Source organism: Pyxicephalus adspersus, chromosome 4, assembly GCF_032062135.1.
Source record: "Pyxicephalus adspersus chromosome 4, UCB_Pads_2.0, whole genome shotgun sequence".
In the NCBI taxonomy this organism is placed as follows: Eukaryota; Metazoa; Chordata; class Amphibia; order Anura; family Pyxicephalidae; genus Pyxicephalus; species Pyxicephalus adspersus.
Window position 1 is genome coordinate 106,319,088 of NC_092861.1, and position 23,352 is coordinate 106,342,439.

General features: G+C 36.3%; 1 protein-coding gene across 1 annotated transcript in view; it reads right to left on the bottom strand.

Moving 5' to 3' along the window:
• CRIM1 (cysteine rich transmembrane BMP regulator 1) overlaps positions 1-23,352 on the bottom strand; it is a gene marked incomplete in the record, with an annotated part of 392,052 nt that overhangs the window by 324,265 nt on the left and 44,435 nt on the right. The window contains 1 exon segment of the mRNA XM_072409242.1: positions 2,545-2,718. Coding sequence (XP_072265343.1) covers positions 2,545-2,718 — 174 coding nt within the window.

Consider the following 23,352-nt stretch of genomic DNA (forward strand, 5'->3'; position numbering starts at 1 on the left):
TTTTTTATAACAAAGTTTTTTAAACTTTTATAACAAAGAGTTTTAAAAATGTAAAAGTCTTACAGATAGCTGCTCTCTGTATGGAGCAGCAGTCTCTGAATTAGATGTATAGCCCTGCCATCAAAAAACATCATTCTTTTTGCTGAATTAAGTGACCCTGCAGGGGATGCCTCACACCTTTGAAAATAGATCACTGGTTCTCCACAGAAAGCAAAGACCCTTCTCTGCAGAACATTGGCAGGAGACAGGCTTTTCTACTCCAGCTGTGACTTCTCTTAAGGAAAATTACCTGTATGTTCTGAGACACCTGGAATGTATTTGGTTGACTTAAATAAAGTTCAGTTAGACTTTAAGAAAATATGATTTAAATGATATTTGTAGCACATAACGACCATAAAGATGGATTTTCAAACAATTACACTCTTTTGAACATCAGAAAGACAAAAGGCAAAAAACAACATCCACAGCAAACAAAAGCAGACTCTTCTTTAAGATTCTATAATGTGAAAAAAGTGAATCATAAAAACAGGGAGGTGGGTGTAAGTAGTATGAAAATAAACTGTGATCAACAGATCAAGCCATTATCACTCTGTTATCAAAGTACTGGTGTTCTCTGTATCTGATATCCATCATACATCTAAACAATAATTTCTTTCTAAACAGAGTACTTTCCAGAAGCTTATTATACAAAAACTTACAAAGTTAGGTAATTTTATTTTTAGCACCAGAATGCCCAAGATAGTAGAAATGTAGCTAAACAAGTTTCTTACACTTAGTAAATGTGAGCCTATACATTACATATTACAGATAAATATTTTAATTGTTTTTAAAACACAATGCTGTCAACACAAAGTCAAAACTGCCATGTGTTATGCATTCACAAGGAGTCAGTGTGATATGAGCTACTTTCTTCTAAGATCTTATTTTAACATACAATATACAAAGGCAAGTTCAATAAAAACTTTAAATCAAATATTATTCAAACAAGTGTCAATCCTAATTGATTTTGACCAAAAAAAAAATTTTAACATTAGGAATCGCAGTTACTTTTATTGATCGAGCATGGGCAGGTACATTTCATTGAGAAGTATAAAGCTGTTGGCAATGATAGAATAGATTTTTGATCAGATTTCTGCAGAAATTTGGTTACCATGCAGTGGTGCAAGGCAATAAAACTATTGATATTACCTGAGCAATCAAAGTAGTACTAATCATTTGCCAGGTTAGGGGATGAGTTAAAGTTTTCATTAGGTTTTTATGTTCTCTCTGTAACAAGAAACAGGGGATCCAAGAAGACATTGATGGCCACAACAAACAATAATAGATCTTTTAAATCTTTACCCACTACTCCGTGTATTCTTGTTTTAAAGACTTTAAATCTATCCCCCTCCCCAGAAAATAGTAAAAAAAAATTGCACAAAAGAAGGGGAAACAGAATATGGAAAAATTGATAATGTCAGGTTATCTTACACTGAACAAAATATTATATACATAAAACAGTGCATTAGGCAAGGCTACTAGAGTTAGGTTAGACCAAGGAAGTTTGTTGCTTTTAAAGCTTTATAATTCAACTTCTCAAAACTTTACTTTTTGTTTGGATAAATGTGTTTTAATCAATATGTTTTGGTGCATGCCATGTCAATTTGCAGTTAGAAAATGGAATGCTAAAGAACCCATTACTGTGACACAAAGCCAAATCTCTGCAAATCACTTTCATGTTTACTAAAAACTAACTACTATGAGGGTATAAACACACAAACAAATTTATACATACACCTACTTAGCTGTATACATTCAACTAAGTAGGCCCTTTCATTACATAGTCTAAAATAATAGCTAAAAGAGACTGTACAACCAGATTGTAATGTATGGGGCCAGCTTTTCACATCCATGCCCCAAGTCAAGCAAGCCCATAAGCTTCTACTAAATGCTTTTTACTTGTTGGAGTTGGCATCACTGTTTAGCATAACATGTAAGAAGACTAGGTCTTTCACAATGAGTATATGACAAAATGTGAAAACTGCATATCCCATTACAGATACAGGCAAGGAAAGGTACGTGAAGAAATCACATTTGTTGTTAAAAGAGTAAGCCTCTCCTGCCTTGCTATTGGTAACTAATATGATGAGCAGAGTCACTATAAAACAGGAAGGCTTGTAAAGAAGAAAGGCATGTGACAAACCTCTCTATTTACAAGGAAGTTTAGTTTAACTTATGTAAAACAAAATCTTGGTTAAATATTTTTTTCTATGGCTCTACTGACTACTGAAGATAAACCTCTACCATACCATTAAATAAAAACTACTACTTTCCATACAGGGGAAAACCTACAGCATTGCAAATTCAATAAAAAAAAAGTTTTGCTCAAATATTACAATAATCTACTGCCAAAAAAACATTACAACAAATAGCAAACAGCATTACCAAAAGCTCTAAAATTAAAAGCACAAAATTAACTATCACTTCACACCAGTATGGTATAAATAACCAACACCCCTTCTTGAAAATGAATTAGTATATGGAAAAAGAATACATTTAACTTACCTTCAATTCGTCTCAGAGCAGTAAGACATGACCCCTGGTTTGGGAATTCAAAGGGGCTGGTACAGGTCCGGATGGTGTCACATTCACATTTCCCATTAATAATATTACATCCTGTCACAAAATTTTCATTGCAGGGTTCAAATCCATGTAACTGGTCATCATCCCAATTCTCATCTAAAATATAAATATAAGAATTTATTCAGCGGGTTTGTTTGGGACAACCCTAAACTGACATCAATTTTCTAAAATTTATTTATACTAATGAATTAAAAAACATAGTAAAAAGAACACTTGATTCACTGCAGTAAAAAAAGAATGACACATTTTGGTAACACACCTATATACAGTATAAGCATATTTTTCCACCAATATCAGTTATTAAGACAAATAATTGTCTTTTGGAAATACAATACCATGAACTAATTGAGTGATATTAAACATAAACCTGTAAAACTGCTGTTTGCCTAAACTCAATGTATATTTCACCATATTTGGTAGGGAAAAAAAATACAAAGCTTGTGCTTTTCTTGGGCAAAGTTATTATTGTGCATGTGTGCAGTTGTTAATTTATTCCTGCCTTGCCAATGAACAAGCCAAACCAGGAACACGAAAGCAAACACTGGTGCATTTGCAGGTAACTGCCATCACCGCAAATATGCTGTACATACTCAAGGTAAAAGGTTTAGTTCAGGTTTAAGTAAGTTATTTTGTTAAACATAGCTACAGTAACAACTTACATAATTAGTGTTTAGGTAAGGAACTATAGTATGCTTGCATTGCGAAACAAAGGATGACATTCGTTGACTGCAACATGAATGGACCTCAATGAGACCTGCTGCATCCAAAGAAACACAGGGCAACCTAAACCACCTGTTGCCTTGGGAAGGTCATCCACAGTACACCATGAAAGTAAATTGAAAATTGCTTTGCATGTAAAGTGTGCGTCGAACACACGAAAAAAGCAGAAACACAATGCCAGGGTACACAAATCATAACAAACACAAGAAAACTAGTAAAACATTTCTGCTGTAACCTAAGCAAATAATTTAATTGCAGTGCTTGGCAACAAGTACTTTTTAGGTGTCCACTGGCTTCTCTAATAAAAAGAAAAACAATAGGGGTCGTGGTTTGGCACAAGTGCGAGATGGACGCAGCTTGATTCTCTTCTCTGCTTTAACAAGACACATACGCCTCCTTTTCTGCTTTGAAAGCCCAGGTGGGCAACCATAACAAAGGGACGCTTATCTTGAAAACTAGCCACAAAATCTCTGGGTCACAAAACCCCAATCTGCCTGAGATGTTGAAGACATACCGCAGGGATCCAGATGATCCGGCTCACAAGATGGCGCCTGACCCGGGAATGGATAAAACGAGGAGGGATTCCATCAGGTCACAAAAATGTAAGCAATACTTCTACCACCCACCGGAGTGTTCACTCACACTGGCAGACCTGGCCTCCACTGCAGCTGATATAAAGAACACATTCATTGCAGAGATTATCGATCTTGGATCAGATGTGCGCGTCCTATCTACCAGACTGGATGATACCATCAGTGCTGGAGCCAGAGGAGGACAAGTCATTTCAAAGCTTGAATCTGCCATTAAGTCACATAATACTCACCTTATTCATATGCATCGCCATATAGAAGATTTAGACAATAAAAGTAGGAGGAATAACTTGGGAGGAAGGGGTATACCGGAGACTGTGCTAGCAGACCAGCTGCAATCAGCTGCCCAAGCTGGGCTCGGCTACTGTATTTTACAATTAATGGTATATGTAGTTTTGAAGAAATCTTTGCAACATGGATCAGACAGCATGATGTTTATCAAGTATTTGTATACCTAAACACCAAAGTTGAATTGGTCATCTGACCCACAAAGTTATTTTTATATCTATTTATTTCTAGCAGGTTAACATTTTAGATTTGAAGTCCTCTTGGCACTGCTATATTCATGTTAGAACGCAATTGATTTGGCTTTCTAGAAGATTATGCATATTTTTAATTTTCAGGCACATTAATGCTATACTGATATTACAGGCATCATGGGCTATTTTTTTTCCCGTTATTTCATATAATGTTAAGTGACTTTACACTCCCGAGAAAAGAACTAAAATTCTCTCCGACCTCCAGAAAGCCAGACCTGATTTTGTGTTCCTACAAGAGAGACATTTCAAAGGCAAGCAAATCCCCAAACTTAGTATTAGGTATTCCCAATTGCATATCATGCTACAGATGATAGTTCCAAAACTAAAGGGGTATCTATACTCATTATTAGAGATGCCGGGCTTGTGCCTATTAAACAATCACTTGAGCCAAGTGATCGATTTGTATTTCTACAAGGACAGTTTATTTGTAGCCCCCTCACTTTAGCCAATGTATATTTCCCAATAATGGCCAAAAAATTTTTTACAAACAGTAACAAAATTGTTAAACAAATTTGCACTTGGAATTATTTCATTAGAAGAGAATTTACAAAAATCCTTTAAACCCTCTGGAAGATACTTCTAATGGCAAATCCCCTACACCAAATCGAACTTTACACAAGATGAAAAGTATGTTGCAATCAAAGGGTTTAGTTGATATATGGCGCTCTCTGTCACCAACAGTAAAGATTTCACATACTACTCCCTATCAGAAATACTCATGAATAGATTATTTCTTTATATCCCAATCGGACCTACCTCAATTTAAGAAAACAGATATTGGTATACAGATACACTCTGATCATGCCCCTATATCTTTTGTATTTTCTAAAAATAACGAGCGTGGTAAAGTTTGGAACTGGCGTTTAAGCCCAACTCTAAGTGACAGGATATCCAATATACATATGGAGGATGCCCTGTCTTCTTTTCCCAAAGAGAATAACACTTCTGATGTACACCCTATGCATATCTGGCAAGCTCACAAGTGCATAATCAGAGGGGAACCTAATAAATTAGGTGCTAAATATAAAAGAGAAAAGAATGGTAAGATTCAGGAATTGGTAGCCGAACTAGAACGGACACACAAATAAACACAAGCTGTGCAAATAAAAAGAAAAGTTAAAAGATAATAGGTGGGCACTTGCACAACTATTAGACAAAAAAGTGAAAAGAATTCTGTTCTTAAGATCCAAACTAAATTAGGAAGAAGGCAATAAAAGTAGGAGACTGTTGACAAGAGCACTGAAAGAACTAACGTAATTTTCCCACATCTATGAGTTGATTGATGACAAAGGCATCCTACCCATCTGGCAAGCAAAATAGCATCACATTTCCATTCATTTTAACTAAATTGTATCAACTACCTACTGATACCAAGTCTAGTCAGGCTAATACAGACAGATTAGAACAGACTGGGAATAATCTCCAGAGAAGTGGTCTTCCAACCCTTTCAGTAGAGGAAGCAGAGTCATTAGAAGGACCCATACAGAAGACATACTTTAAAATTGTCCTAACACGGCTTAAACTTGGGAAAAGTCTAGGTCCAGACGGATTTACTTCTCAATACTATAGACACCTAAGCACATATTTTTATTTCTCCTCTACTCAAGGCCCTAAATAGTTTGGCTGACAACCCATGAATATCTACAATGTTTACTGAAGCTCATATCACGATCATACTAAAGACAGAAAATGATGCCCGCTACTGCACTAACTGCAGGTCAATTTCTCTTCTGAAATGACCTAAAATTGTTAGCAAAAATGTTTACTAACCGTCTCTACACCTGTTCTGGTCGTATTATTGGTCTTGAACAGGCAGGTTTCCTACCAGGAAGAGAGGCTAGGGATAATACCACCAAGGCCATTATTCTGATTCACTGGGCCCACACATGTGGAGTGGAAGTAGTGTTACTTACTGAACTGAACTAATGCCAAGAAGGCGTTTGATAGAGTGGCATGGGATTATATATTTGAAACAGTAAAGTATCTGGGACTTCATTCACAGATGCTTTCCTTACTATACCCCCATCTTTTCATCATAAATGTAGAACCCCCTCATTAGGATGATTGCCCTAAATCAGAACATCTCGGGATATGAAGTTAGGGATCAAAAGAAAGAACAGCAGCATATGTTTTTTGTTTTTTTTTTGACCAAGACACAAACCTTACTCTCAAATCTGATGCATAAATTAGAGGTTTTTCACCAAATATCAAATTTAAAGATTAACTACAACAAATCGGCAGGACTAATTATTTCTCTACCTTCTCCCCTAATACAGACATTTAAATCAGCCTATTCATTTCAATGGGAGCAAGAAAGCCTCTCTTACTTAGGGGTGCGTATTACGCATATTTTGTTTCTTTATACAAAAGAGTAAACAAGTTTTTTTTTAAATGGTCAGGAAATTCATTCACATGGTTCAGCAGAGGCAAACTCTACTTTTTAGTGCACCTAACAAATATTTTAAAGGTGTACAAGCTACATGCAACTGTACTAACAGGCCATATTTTAACCGGATTGTTGGATTGATTGGAACACAAAGAAAGGGTATAAACAATGGGTTGATCTAGAGGCATCATTCAGCAATATCCAGCTGGCAAAAGAGAGGGCGGACCACCAGGCAGCATGATATAGGAGCCCCCACCTCTGATTTTGAAAAATTATGTATCACTAGGCAACCAGTGAGACATAGAGTCTCTATGATGTATGATTTATACCTACATCTTGAATCTAACACTACTGATTTGTCCTGATTTTAAAGTAAATAGGAAAGTGCCTTAGAAAAGACAACAACAGATGAACAGTAGCAAAATGCATGTCTCCCTGCTCACAAATGCTCCATCAGTGCCAAAATACAAGAAAATACAAGGTTACATACAAGGTTCTTACACAATGGTACGCATCAGGTGGTTCTTAGAGACCTCGGCCGAGTGCTGGAGATCTCACCAAGCCGTTGGCTTTATGGCTCTATAATCCAAGGGTATCGGAGGCAAGTACTCTTGTGTATTGAGCAAATTACGGGTTTCCCCCTACAAACCACCCCCATTTTTCATTTATTACATATTAGTGGGTTTTCCTCAAGAAAACACAAATCATCTATTACAATTAATTTGTTAAATGCAGCTAAATCATTGATACCTATTTACTGGAAGTCTTCCAATGTGCCATCTATAAGGTCATGGCTTCCTAAACTATAAGACATATCTCATGGAAGAAGCGAGAGCAACTGCAAATGATAAAATTGGAGAAAGAACAAAAGAGAGAAAGGGACTTTAAAGCACCAATTATAAAAACTTAACCTTTATTTTTAGTAAACATAAAAATGTTTTTAAAACCAATGTTCTTGTGTTCTAAAACATAACTTATTTAAATAAGAAAAATACAATAATTTTATAAAACCATCACAATTACATCTCCATAATCTCACATAAATATAAGATTCAACGAGTTTCGTAGATTTTTATCCGCTTGCTCAAGAATCTACAGTGAGATCTAGAATACAATAATGACTATTAAAAATGTTATTCAATACATTTCTACAACAATATATGGTTACAATAATGTCCATCAGATATATCTATCAATTTCTTACATTTCAGTAGATATTTTAATGACCTTTTATTTTCAAACCTTCTCCATATTATTCTGTGCACATCAAACATGTGGAGGGGACAGCCATATAGGGCAGAGCGCAGACAAAAAGCAATCAGGACATCAATTTGGGCAACTATCCAAACCTACAGACAATAAATATTCCATTTATATAACTCACTGTCACAATATAAGAGGATATAACTAATGCTCAGCCTTCAGATATTGTACTGTGCACTGACAATCATCCCCCTATATACAGGGGAAAAAGGAACTCTATGAATAAATGTACTCATTTCAATAATAGAATCACCTTATTATGTGCTTACCTAAAAGTTATTCATGTTACCTGTATATTAGTTAAATGGTCAGCATAAAGAATTTTTCTCCTCAATAGCTCACCTTTTTAAATATTATTAGTATCCAAAAGTTCCTGCACCTGATTTATAAAAATATTTGTCTCTAGGTATTTCCAACATGAACCTGATCCCTCTTGTCTGCGTCATGTCCCATCACCATCCTTCCTCCTTATGGGGCCACACAGATGAACTCTGCGTCCTCCCTCGTCAAGGCCTAACTCTGCCCACTGAGACGGACTGACGCCGGGAAGTAGGGGAGTAAACACACCCACCATTTCTGTCAATCTCAGTACACTGCTCTCATCAGAGCAATTACCCTGGACATACTGATGCAGGGAAGCAGGGGCATGAACACACGAACAGCTTCCCCGCCTTACTCAACTCCCCACACTTCTTGGAAAGCTGACATAAGGGACATCTCTATTGAGCCATTCTCCAGCCACCTATCCCAGAACAGATAAGAAAGTCCACAATTGAGTAGTTGGAGGACAGGGGACACTAGGAGCACAAACCTGTCTTGGCAGACCTTCGAGATATAATGTCCTCCATTAAACATCTAACCCACACATCACCCCAATTAGGAACGACTGTGGAGCTTTGCTCTCCCAATGCCCCAGAGGTAATAATTTTGCCATCAAAAAATATAAAATTACCAACATTTTAATTTACATTCATATTAAACATATTTGTCTTTATTTATTTATAATACACCATAAAAAACATGATAAAATTGACCCTTTTAATACTAGTTGGACATGTTGGGTGTATTTTTAATACATAAAATGTTTAGAAGCTAGTTTGGTTTTCACAAGCCAATTATCACAAGGAATTTTTTTATGCTGAGGTATTAAAGTATTGCTGATATTTGATAATTCAGAGGCATTATCAAAGTTTTACCGCCTTTCTTCCTCCAGGTCCTCCTCCTTTTCCTACCCTTTTGTTTTGTTTTTTTATATATTTTTAGTTTTTCTATATGAGGATATTTTTGTATGACTAGTCACACTGACTATTTATTTGTTTAATATTAATTTACATTGCAAATGCACTGTACTAGTGGTTTTGGATTACTGATGTCATTATCTGGAATTTATTACGTGTAAATTGTGATATGTTAAGATTTTTCTATGTCTATAGACTATGTCTATGCAAAGTGATATTTTGATTTTTGCAAAATAAACTTTAAGTGTGATGATAAAAAAAAAACATAATAGGACAAAGCCATTTCAAAGTCACATTATAAATGATCTCTACACTGTGTGTGCAGGGTAGTGTGCTCACAGTTTTACTTTTCTTTTCTCAAAAAGTCTAGCTCATTAACCCTACTAAATTCCTGTATATAAAAGAAAACAAAATAGCTTAGGAAGCCAACTATTTGAAAGAGTAAGCAAGTATAACACAACAGTAATATTTCCCAGCATATTGCATTTTTATTTGTTTCTCTACAAGAGATAGACAGGAGAACCAAAGCAAATGCAGCTGTTCAGCCATAATGGACAAAAATATTGCTATGGCAACAATTTTATGTACTCACAAATTTCTTGGCAAATTCACAGTGCCTTTTAGAGAACTGTAGGCACATCACTAACAATACATTTCAGGAAACCAGAAACATGCAAAAAAAAGGTGTAAGACAGTCTAGGACTTAGGTGAATGCCCTGCAAAATGTATCCTATACTGACCTTGTTAGTGTGACTGCACACAGGAGTGCACAGTTATAATTCAAAGTCAGTTACTACAATGTAAGTAGGGTAGGCATCTGTGATTATCTGGCTTCCCACAATTATTCAACTTTACTGAATATTCCAAGGTAACCTCCAGTACAACTGTACATCATTTGGCCCTCCAACCTATGCTCCAACACGCAAAATAGAGCCCAAAGCTATCGTCCAGTTTGGCCTACTCCAAAACTGGCCCTGACCCAGTACTCGGTAACTGCTGCATCCTAAAGCCAAAATGTGCTTATCGAACCATTGTGGAGATACATTTCTGTACAACACAAAGACTGTACAGTTATCAGAACAGAGTGAAAGCTACATTTTCATGCATTACCCTGCATATTCACATGGTACCACATCTACCAGTAAGCTCACAATGAAACATATCAAAACAGATGCTTCCATGGACGTTACTTTGTAAATAGACCCTTAGGTGGCCTTGTCTGGCCAAATTTATTGGTTTACATTTTACATACCATGTTACGTAGTACAATATAGATTTAACCCACCCTGCACAAATGGATCAAATGTGACGAATAATGACAGAAAAGCAAAAATAAAAAAAAATACTGTGATGCGTTGTAGGAAGTTTTCAAAGAGTGTGAACTGCTAAGCTACTTAAAGAAAACAGTAATTTTTTCTTAAACACAATAAAGGGACAGGTGAAAAGTGTGCTGTAAGAACAAAGTGACATTATAGAGAACAGGTAGCCTGAATTAAAAAAAAAAAATTAAAACTTTAGTTGTACCCAATAAATACTTTATATGTTTGGTACCAAAAATACAATGCAATTATTGTACTTCTCTAAGCATTCCTCTGTCTTGCGCCTCATAAGAGATCATTTAAGGCAGCGGTTACCAACCGATGGTCCGCAAAAAATTTTGGTGGTCCGTGGTGAGAGCCACGGACTAATTGCTCCATACTAATTTGGCAGGCTCCAGGAAGTGGGTGGGTTGTGTCTCTGGACACAATCCGCCTACTCTCCCATTGCAGGCTCAGACCTGTGATGGGAGAGTGGGCAGGTTCTGGCATAATGGCTTCACTAAAGGGGAAGTTTCTTCCACTTTGAGTGACACCTGGCTCCCCGCACATGCCCTGTACGAAGCCGGTAAATTTTTTGGTCCCTCTGCCCTAAAAGGTTGGCTACCACTGATCTAAAGGACCTCGTCTGTGACTCCTAGTCTTAGTGAAATTTAGTGAAGTCACTATACAGCTGCTTTCTGTAATGATACTTATACCTGATAACTTCCCTCGTTACACACCTTAGAGGGGGCAGCTCTGACATGAGGAAGCATTTCACACAGAGAGGGATTAGTGCCACAGCGAGGGAAGGTGGTAAAATAATGTGCCTAGCAAAAATGATAATAATTTTATAGCTGACACTATACATCAGAAGTCACAATGATCTGAGGACTGTGGGTATGTAGATTAGCAGCGTTAAGGAATTGGATTAACTCCAAATCTTCCTGATAGTAATCCAGACCTGTTATGTTAATGGGGAGATCAGAAATCGAGTGCCTAACATACTAATAAATGTATTGTTACTAATGAATTTGCTTATCTCTAGAATACCTGCCTGCTTGAGGAAGCTGGGAAAATTGTCCATTACTGTGATGCTTGCCTGTCACTGGGATACCTGAATCCAGCAGATACTGAAGTATCTGCCAGTTGGTGACTCTTTTGTTCATATCTGCAAATTATTAATATCAGCCTGTCATTAAACATCCACCAAACTTTGCAACTTACGCCAATTGGTATGGACATTGCTTTGCTCTGGGATACTCTTCGCTATCAGTCCAGCTACAACTGTGCCTTATCTACATCAAGATGGAGGGGAAGGTTCTTCAACCTTCATAAAACCTAACATATGGAAATTGGTGTCAGTTTGCAGAGAGTGAGTGGTACGGCAATATACAATAAATGTGGCCTTATTTTAAAATAAGAAACATGTATACATCAGAACACTTTAACTGAGCCAGTGTGGCCCCTTTATGTGGTAAAGGCCACAGACTTTAGGCAATAGTGAAACACAGTGCACAGTTATCTCAATTGCTTTGTTTTTGCTGAGAAGTCTCCTGCTGCCTCTGTGGTAATTTTTCTTTCTAGAAAAAAAAATTCACACATAACCTGCCTGGTACATTTGTAGAACTTGTAACAAGCAAAACGCCAAAAGACAGCAGAAATACGTTCTTAGCTGAAAACTCCTTTATTCCCCAAAGCTACAAATTTTTAAACAGCAAACACAATACTATGAATTTGCAAAGGAAGGAAGGAAAAAAAACAAGAAACACATATCAAAAACAAGCAAAGCCATGTTATTTAAAGATGATGTCTGCTTTACTAGATGTGGATATGGATAACTGCAATACATAGAAAGATCAACATACCGCTGCAGAGTAAAAAGTCTCAGTATCTTGCTAATTAAAGGATAGATAGACAGGTAATTGTAGTACCACATATCAGAATCACTAATACCAGGGGCACAGACATTATGTATCTCTAACAATGTAAACCTTAACAATTATTTTATATTTGTTACCCTTTTGACCATTAAATACAAAATTAACAGCATTTAATTGATTATGAAGACACCCCTTAAATCATATAAAACACTTAGAGCTGCCCTGTGTATACTTCCTGTGTTATGTCACAGTGTGTAATTTGCCCACACCTTGAATAACAAAACAAACATTGTCAATCTTTTGGAGAATACAGTGGGTGAGGGTTGGAGTAGTTCTGTGTCTTGACAACCTATAAAAAGGTCAACAAATGCATTTCTAGCAAAAAACAAAAATACAAAAACCAAAACAGAAGGTAAGCCAGGCTGCTACAATTGTTTTAATGAAGGCCAGAAAGGGCAAGTCACATATTTTTTTCATATTTATTACAGGAGAATGGTCATGCTTTACAATAAAAGGCAGACTTAAATATATTATTACACCTAATGGAGTAGCAGTTGCCAACAATGTTGCCAATGCAGGCCACGTGGTCAAGTTGTCACTTGATCTGAACCTGTTTCTAGTAGGGCCTCTAATGCACTGCACCACCTCCTGACAACTGTAAATGGGTTGATAAGCATAGGTTCACCTTTCAGTGTAACAGACAATACCTGCTTACTCTACATCTACTGTTCACTAACGTTTTATTTATTCTAGCTAATAGAACAGCCTTTACCATTAAAAAAGCAAACATTAGAAGAAAGTCTTATTAGTGTTTCCTTTTAGTTGCTGTTCAGTTTTGTGACTGTGTGACAGTTTGTGTAAATGCTTAACACCTTGATAACAACCACTACCAAGAGCATACATTCCAAATCAAGATCTCTGTGTCAAATTCCTGTCTTTTCACATGACTGGAATGTAAAATTTAAAAAATATATATATATTTATCATACCTAACTAGTACTAGCAACAAGCCAAGCTCCCTTCCTAAATCAATGTGAGTAAGAGGCCCAGCAGGCGTCTGCTTCCTCCATTAAACCTACGTCAGTTTGCAGACAATCCTCCTAACATGGCAATCACGGACCTATATTTTACCATACTGTGTAGTGTGAGAAAATCTCACCTCTAGTTCTCAATCTTCAGGGCACTCCAAAGTCAATTGTTAAGGCAAAACCAGTAGCAAAGCTATGTGTTTATTTAGAATAAAAATAAGTTTGCTAAATTAGGATAGCATTCAAGAGCTAAATCTATTTGAACAAAAACTGCCACCTCTAGACATTCCCTGTTACAATTCACCAACTTAACATCTACTTGCCTAATGACCATGTCTCAGTGACTTCTAACAAGGCTTTCTTTAGATAAGCAGTCGCCAACAGGTGGGTGGTCCGCAAGAAAATTTTAGTGGTCCGCAGCTCTGGCCGGTGCGTCCCCCCCCAGTGGGGTCAGGAGAAGGACTCCACTAGGGGGCGCCAGAACAGAGCCGCGGACCACGTCTCCTGTACAGATTGTAGGCTCAGAGCGCAGCCAGAGACAACCGGCCCACTCTCCCATCGCAGGTTTGAGCCCCAGAATGGGCGGGTTCTGTCATTATGACTTCACTCTGAGGGAAGTTTTTTCCCCTTTGAGTGACAAACGGCCATCTGTGCATTTAGTGATCGGTGGATCCGAAAGGGTTGGCGACCACTGCCATTTTGGCATTGCCATTTTAGCCCTGAAGGAAAGAAAGGGAAGCCTGCACTAGGCAGGGTTTGCATTAGCATGTAAGCCTATGTGTATGCAATGTCTACCTGAAGTAGGTCAACTGCAGGTCAGAAGATGGTCAACTGTAGATCAAACTCACCTGTGCAAAGTAATGAAGAAATCTCTCTAGGAGTGCAAAACTTTTTTCCACTAAAATAGGAAATGATTAGAACATCTATTAGATTATTACCATCTGTGTCTTTTGTCACAGTGACAGCAGCTCCCCTCAATTCTAGTCCTGCTGTTAAATGGACAGTAAAGTAAAGTCTCATCATGGTGTCAGGGCAGCAATACACACTAAGCAGAACTATTTCCATATATTACAAAAAGTACTTCCTGGTATGTATATTAACATTCTTGCACTTTCACATAGATTTACTGACCAGTATTTTACAATTAAATTTACATTCATAGTTATACTATAAAAAAAAAACATGATATACACAGTGATATCTATCCACCAATACAAATAAAGATATTGGGCCTGATTTATTTGAGCTCTCAAAGGCTGGAGAAGATACACTTTCATTAGTGAAGCTGGGTAATCTAGAAAACCTGGAATAGATTTTCAAAAAAAAATATTTCTTAGCAAATGTTTTCAATCCTGGACCAGATCCATTCCAGGTTTGCTGGATCACCCAGCTTCATTGATGAAAGTGTATCTTCTCCAGCCTTGGAGAGCTTTAATAAATCAGGCCCAATGAATCAAAACTTACAAACAATACACACCATATGGAGCTTATGCAAACATCCACAAAGAACTAGCTGATAAACTATCAGTGTGTATTGAAAAGAAACATTACAAATACATTGCTGTATGAAAATGGCATAAAATCTATTATGTGATAATTTTCTTTTTGTCAAAGGCAATAACTAAATGAATCAAAAAGACTAAGAAAAATTACTGCAGCAACAAAAAGTATTTCAGGTACATTTAACAGAAAGCATATGGGGAAATCTCCAAGACCAAGCCATCTTATCTGATTGGGATGAATTCAGATTGCTGTCTGAAGGTTAATCCTTAAAAAAAGATATAACCATATGAGACATTGAATAGTATTTGTTTTTCCTCCAGTGGGATGGGGACCCTATGTGAATACTGCTGCAGGTTGGGATTCAATACAATGCTGGCTCTTTTCACAAAGCCACTGATTCAGGGCTGTGTTTGAGTCACATCAAAGTTGGCTTCTGTATTCTATGTATACCCTAGGTTTCTAAACTGTTGGTATATGATCAGAAGGAATGCAACCTCTTATGGTGTTAACTGATTTGCTGATTTCTAAAGCATTACCTAGGCATTGATTATTTCTTTATTACATACAATAATTCATTTTGACAACAATACTTGATTGTATTTTAAATTTTACTGAATTTTTTAATATTTCCCACAAGACAATAATGAAAATTAAGCACACCAATAGAAAAGCACAAACCTCCAATATTATACATCAACTGATCTGCACATTTACAGCCAAGCGTAGGAAGCCAGGATAACTAGCACATCCCAGATCCCCATGGACTGAATGAATTTCCATATGCCTGTATATGAGATAGGTCAGCCCAGACCATCCAACCAAGATGAGCAAAGATTGAAACAGGAGGAGAAGGTGGAAGAAGACAGTGGCACTCACAATAGAACAGAGACAGGTTTTTTTTTATTGCGATCAGGCAGGTAAGGTATCACCATGTATCTAGGTCCTGTATGGGCTTTAATTCCTCCATGCTGTAGAAAAAGGATAACCATGATGTCTTTACTGTGTGTGTGACAGGACCAAGAGCTGTGCAGTAAAAGTCCGGACTGCCTACAGCTGTCCCATGTTAACAAATAAAATGTGAACATTTTCAATGAATATTGCAAAAACCTGTAAGCAAATGTAAAAAACAAAACAAAAAAAAAAACTAACACAACAAAACAAAAAAACAATTATCTCCAAATATGGCACTTGTAATTGTTCTACCTCATTACATTTGATATAGTGAGACAGCTGAAATCAGAAGTATTGTTTTAATAGTGATTTCCAGATCCATCTTAAGGATAAACACATAAAACATCCAAGTTTAGCTGCTTTAACAAACATTGATAATGGCTTTTTTAGTATTTCTGCTAGTTACTGGTCTGTATCTTTTCCCAAAACCAAGTTGTAATCAGTACTTAGTTATTTTATAGCTTTAGAATTGTTTTAGAATTGAATCTAAGAAGTCTAATAACCATAAAAAGGGTCCTTGATCTAAAACACATATTTTATCCACTTACAGCTTTATTTATTCAAATGGCAATTACAAGCAACAAGTAAAACCAATCAGTAGGCTAATAATGTGTTCCAGAAAACACTGCAAATGAGATAAAGATTACAGTTTGCCCATTTTTTCTTCTTGAGCTTTTCAACAAAGCCAAATCCCAGAGGGATGAATAGGGAGAAATCCCATGAACCATTTACATTAGCAGACAACATCAGTCATTACTGTTAGTTTATAAATCGGGCAGAACAGATCATTATGTCAGGAGATAGCTGTAAAAGTGATAGATTTTTATGAGATGATCACCAACACTTTTTTGGTGTTTGTACACAGCTGTAATATGAGACCTGAGACCATAAATGTGTTAAATTAGAATCGGATATAGCAGTTTGTGGGAAGAAAAACCATTAGCAACCAGCCATAGCTACTTACAAAAACCCATTTGGCTTTAAAAAATTGGATTCGGAAAGATGCACTGCTCATAGCAGGATCTGCACCACACACAAAAGCAGCATAAAACGGAAGACGTCTATTGTCTTTCTTCGCAGACAGAACCTGTTCAGGTTTGCAAAAGCTTCCAAAGAATTTAAAGAGCATGTCTATGTCTTTATTCACCTAGAATGTGGCATATTTTAAACAGTCTAAAAACACGACTGGATCAATGTACTCACAGAAATCACAGTCAAATGGTCAAAGCAATACAAAGACTATTAAAAGGTTTATGTTGCTGAGTGGTTTATTTTATCACATCCTAACTGTTCCATTTCCCATGCAAACAGGAAACAAGCTTATCTATGCCTCCTGGTTCTCATACTTTGCGGTGGCTAAACAGACTGACGTGTAAATGATCTTTTATCCACCTTCAAAATACTGCATGTCTTGTCCCACAAGGGCACAATGAACACTTCCGCTCAAGGAGAAAACTTTAGAGGTTACTTTGGTAAATTAAGTCAGATTATGCATATTTAGGGTTTGTTTACACAGATGGTTATAAGATAATGAAACACCTTTCATTTTTTTGAATGTCTGTTTTGAAGGATAGCCAGACTTTCACTCATAATAATAATCAGCTAGAACTTGACCCTAAAGCTAGTCTAAAAAGGGAATACAGAAGGGTTCCCAGTAAGAATTGAGGCCTGTAGACTTTAAGCATACTGTTTACATACTCTGGCTTGATGCATCTTTCCTTATTACAGGTAAAGACAGTAAGGATGTCACCTCTCTGCTAAAGCCTACTGCCTGATCAGTGAAAGAGCAGCACCACTATTCTGAGTGCTTTTGTAAAGTTACTATATAATGACTAATGAATGTACTTATCCAAGTTGTACCTAAAAAAAACATTCATTTTTAAGTGCATTAAATGCTACTTTATAACTACCCAGACTACCGAACCCCAACACAAACATTTATTTTATAGCTGCTTACCAGTCCTTGTAGTGGCTGCATTAGTTTTTGTTTTTTACGCAAAAACATTTACAGCAAATACAGAAAGTACTTGATAATCATGACAGAAGTGTGGTATCCCTGGTGTATTCTGTGAATAAACTGAAATCAGAAACATTATCTACTTTTTACACAATCATTCCTTCGCTATTTAATGTACAGTGCTGTGTAATATATGTTGGTGCTATATAAATCCTGTTTATTATTATTATTATTATTATTATTATTATTATTAATAATAATAAAAATAATAAATAGTAAAAATAAACTAAAAATGCCTCTATCCCCCTATGTAACAAGTATGAGAATAGCAGGAGGTCTTTATAGTTCAATTAAGTAGAGAAGGCTGAAAGACAACCAAGCTTCCACTAAGGATACAGTGGAGAAAACAGGGTAGCCACCCTAGATCTGGAAGTAATTAAACTGAACACTTACAAAACAAAAACAAAATAGAAAAAAAAATACAGCCACATCATCTAAGCACAAGTAACATGCAGTATACATTTTTGTGCTTGGGTTCAGGTCAGGAAAAGGGTAAGGATTATTTCCCCACTTCTTCTCTTCTCTTATTTCCATTAAACAACAGTAAATCTCTCCAAAAGACATATAAACCAGGAAAAAAACTGATTACTAGTGGAACAGGGAGAAGTTTTTATCCATAAAAAGGAGAGCTAAAGAACACTTTTTTATGGGGCCACAGTATTTTTTTCTACAACAGCAGTTGGAAACAGCAATAAAAAGAGGTTATACCTGTTTCTCCCACTAAAAATGTTTTAGCTAGAGTTACATTTTTAATAAGTGAATATAGCACATAAAGAAAAATCAAAGCAAACATTACAGCTGTGGCAAATTTTAATTGCTGTATTACAAACTGTATAGTAACAAGTCCTGACACTCCGGTGTCAGGGATGGTTGAAAATTGTGTATTATCCTGGATAAAAGAGCTGGCATTCATAGTACTGATGGCGCTTTCTCAAGAAATGTTTTAACTACATACACATCTTCTATCTTCTTTTTGCTAAAGCCCTTGTTTTCTAAATCTTTGCCTGCGGATTCAGTTGATTTTTTATTTTCCATGCCCTGCATGATGTTGAAAAAATTAAAATGCACAGCCATCCTTAAAAGAAAGGAATGTACAGGTAGTCATCAGGTTACATACGAGATAGAGACTGTAGGTTTGTTCTTAAGTTGAATTTGTATGTAAGTTGGAACAGGTACAATATTTTAATAAATGCCATTAGGACAGATGTTTGCCTCAACATATTAATAGGCAGTGTGGTGTCAGTTACTGTATAAAATCCTCACTATGAGTTAATCACAAACAAAGCAAATAAAATACTTTATGGAGCCTAGACATTCAATAACTTCTGGAGTAAGCTGCACTTAGATATGCAAAAAAATAACTGCAGAATTTGTCTTGGTCATTAAAGCGTAACAAGAGGCTGCAGAAAGAGCTCACCCCCTAGGATCACCCACAACCTCAGGTGTTTAGCAAAAGATTTCTTCTGCAAGTCATGCAAACCCCACCCCCCTTCAGCCTGGTCTTGCAAACCACCGAGCAGGGAAACCCCGTTCGTATCCAGGAGTAGTCCGTATTTCGGATGTCCTTAACCCGGGACTACTTGTATACAGTGACATGATGATATACAATGTAATAAAAAATTTGTCTTCACAGAACAGAAAAGGGTGAGAGGTGGTTAGGCAGGTGAATTTATTTTGCATAAATAGGATATGTTGGGATTTCATACGTATGACATATTTTAGGTTAAATCAGACCACATACTAAGGCTAACATAAATACACTTTTCACAAAATTAGTTCTAATGTGGTTTGATAGAAAATACATTTAAAGAGACCTATCCTTACCGGAACTGAAATGAACTGAATGGAGTATGAAAACAGTTTGATAGTAAAACTTATACCAGGATGACCAGCCATCACATCCTTGACTGCCAATGACACTGACTTGCTTCAAAGAAAAGGAAAAGTCACTGTACATTACACAAGTGTGATTATTTGACAAGGTTAAGTGGCCCCATGTGCTTACACAAATGTCTGCTAGCATGTGCACAACACCGCAATGCACAGTTTGACTTAAAACTTGTTTATCCTCTGCCTTAAACATAACGAAAGAACTGCATAAGATGTCCTGGTATCTCATCGAAAAATTGACAGCTACACAAATTCTCGATTACTAAATTCAATAGGATTTGTGAAACTAGGTTTTCAATTTATCTTCTTCTAGACTTCAAATGGTCAGTTTGAACTCCTTTAACGTATAAAAACTTTTTATAAAAAAATTTTGCAAAGGCCATTTTTTGTCTTTTTATCTTTTATTAAAGCAGATCAAACACATTTTCTTACTGGTATTTTACAGCTGGAAAAATACGCATCTGTAAAATACAGGTGGGAGTTAAAATAGACAGTAGTGTCAACTGTAAGAGAACTCTAGGAGAAAACTCAAACAAAATTTTAAAAGTTGAGATATCAATTTTAACAATTTGGAATTAGCGACAGTAATTACTATTCAAATTACTCCAAAACCTGACAGTTTTCTTGGTTCCACCATTTTACTTCAAATACAAACTTATTTTTTAAAAACATCCAGAAACCAATGATGCCATCTTCAGAAGGACAATATTAGTAGCCACTATATTTCTATTTATACACCATATACACGCAAGCATGAACATGAAATAGAAAAAAAATCTTGGTTTATATTCAGGTTACACCAGTAGATAACATTGTATCCTAATTTAAAGTGTGTAACAAACTACTGCATGGAGACATCTACCGGTGACCAACAGCCATGCACAGAAGATGATTTAACAGTGAGTGAAAGCAACTAAAAAGTACAAAAAAAATAAATAACTCATAAGACGATATACAAATAAATATGTGGTTTTTTTTTTTGTTTTTTTTTTTAAATAATGTGTTTATTTACAATGTATTCTCAATATTTGTGATTTGCAATCAACAGTCATTTCTGTTAATGACGGCTTTGAATGTAGCAAAAATGGCTGCATTTTTGTGCCATAGGTTTATGTTTATCTCAAAGCAATTTACTGTATTATCACGTAAAAATAGGTACCTCCATTTATTTATATCAGATACTTTTGAGTATATACAGTAGATTTCCTTTTAAAGTGAATCTCAAAGTAACACTGATGCTTGTAACTGCAACTTTTAACATAGAGCGCATTGAGCCTGCACATCAACTTAGCTATGAAGTGTCTAGGTACAACCAATTCCAGGGAATGGTATGTTAAACTCCGCCAGAATTCCTGGAAGAGAACATGGCCCCACACCCTTTTCTACTCCACCACTTTAACAAATGGCTTTAGCACCAGACCTTTGATTGCAATGACAGTTTAAAGTTTAATGTTTATTCTTACAATAATTTTGAATAAGAGCTTGTCATTTTTTTATTGTCTAGCAATATGTGCTAAAAAATCTCTTGGCCAGTAAGGCTGCCAATAATAAAGACTGGTAAGGAGGAAAGCTGGCCCCTTCAAAACTGTTCAGGACAGAGAACCCATTTATTAGGTTTAAGGACAACCAGTCCTATTACCAGCAGTCAGACTGTTTCTTACTAGCCAGACACTTTTTAAACACATTGCCCTGTGGAAAGTAGTTTATACTCTTACTCATTTTAGAATATCAATAGGGGAGTGGTGTCTTTACCCTCCACCATTTTTCAGATTACATGAACAAATACAACAAAGATTTACGGTTCAATTCTGCCTCCACATTTATTCTGTTCCCATATTAACAAAACATCAGGACTGGGAGACACACACAACAATGGAAACCCACCAAGGCACACACAGAGATTCTCCTAGAGAAAGGCTATCCATGGATCCAGCAGTTACTGTTCTTGGGTCCTCCTTTATTTGTCTCCCCCTTGGTGCTAACTCTGTGTATCTGTATTTCAACAATCCTTTCAGGATAGTACAGAATCTAGTAGTATACAAAAATGACACGCAGGTCAAAGAGTAGGATGTTTTATCATTGCACTACTCCCCATATGCACGACATTACACACATTTCACAGCACACTTCTGCAGCATGGGCACACTAAGTAAAGTGAAAATGGCCACCACTATTTCCTGATTTTCCAAAAGTAATATTACAAAAATATTCTTTGAAAGTAATTTGTAAATTATTTCTCAATTCATAAATATTAAAAGTAACGTGCTTTGACAAGGAAAAAAAAAAAACAAACAAATAGCATAGACTTGTAAATGTTGATATTGCAAAAATCCATTGAGCTCCTAACTATATGTGCCCCACTGAAATCTAAAGTAGCATTGACAGCCCCACCCAGCTTACACCTCTGTGGAATACAGAACAGCTCTCCCATTATATATATAATATTATAAATATTATATAATATATACACACACACACACTATACATTATATATTTATATTTACTGTTTGAAAGTGCAGTGCAGTTCTAGTTTTTTAAAAAGATAACATCCACATAGTGGATCACAAGAATCATCTAATCTAACAGTGCGGTTGACTAAGATGGCGGTTTTAGTAGAATGTAATTAACATGCTGTGATTACCCACACTGCTAAGAGTGGGGGGCAAAACGTGATTTATACCATAGATAATTGCAGTATTCCCTTTCAACAATAAAATGATGCAGTCATAATAATTTATTCAAACACAAACTCATTATCTGCAGAATTTAGGCTTCCTAAAAAAATAATCTCTATTATTTGTGTAAGACATTTAAGTAAAATGTTTACTTAATCTGCAATCAGCCTTTTTAGATTGCCTTTCTTATAAATAAACCGAGAACATCACATTATTAGCATTTAAGCAAGACTGGCATTAGCTTCCATTGTAGCTTAAGTATTATCCCAAGCCACTCTACTGCGGATTATTTTAGCAGAAGAAGCCATGTCAGGGAAATGGTGGCCTTAAAGCAGAAGTAAACTGAAAAAAAAAACTCACCTTTACCTTCACAAATCTGTTGATACCTCTGGAGGCTTCCTGGATCAGGTCCCGCGTCGTCCCAGCATCCTCCTTCGTCCTAGCGCTAAGGAAGCACTGGGCGCCACTATCTTCTTTATCTTTTATTCGTCTTTTTCCTGAGCTGTGAGAACATAGGCAGATTGAGCCAACACTGACACCTGTCATATAAATGGGTTTGTTACTATTGCATGGGAAATACTGACTTTACATTACTGAGGACCGTTGATTACAATATAAAAAAAAAATTTATCACACAAATGTCATTGTTGCCAAAAACATCAAATTCCAAATGACATTACTGCATTTGTTGCCAGTTATTCAAACAGAAAGTTGGTGAAAGATTTACAAACATGCAAACAAAATATGAGGGA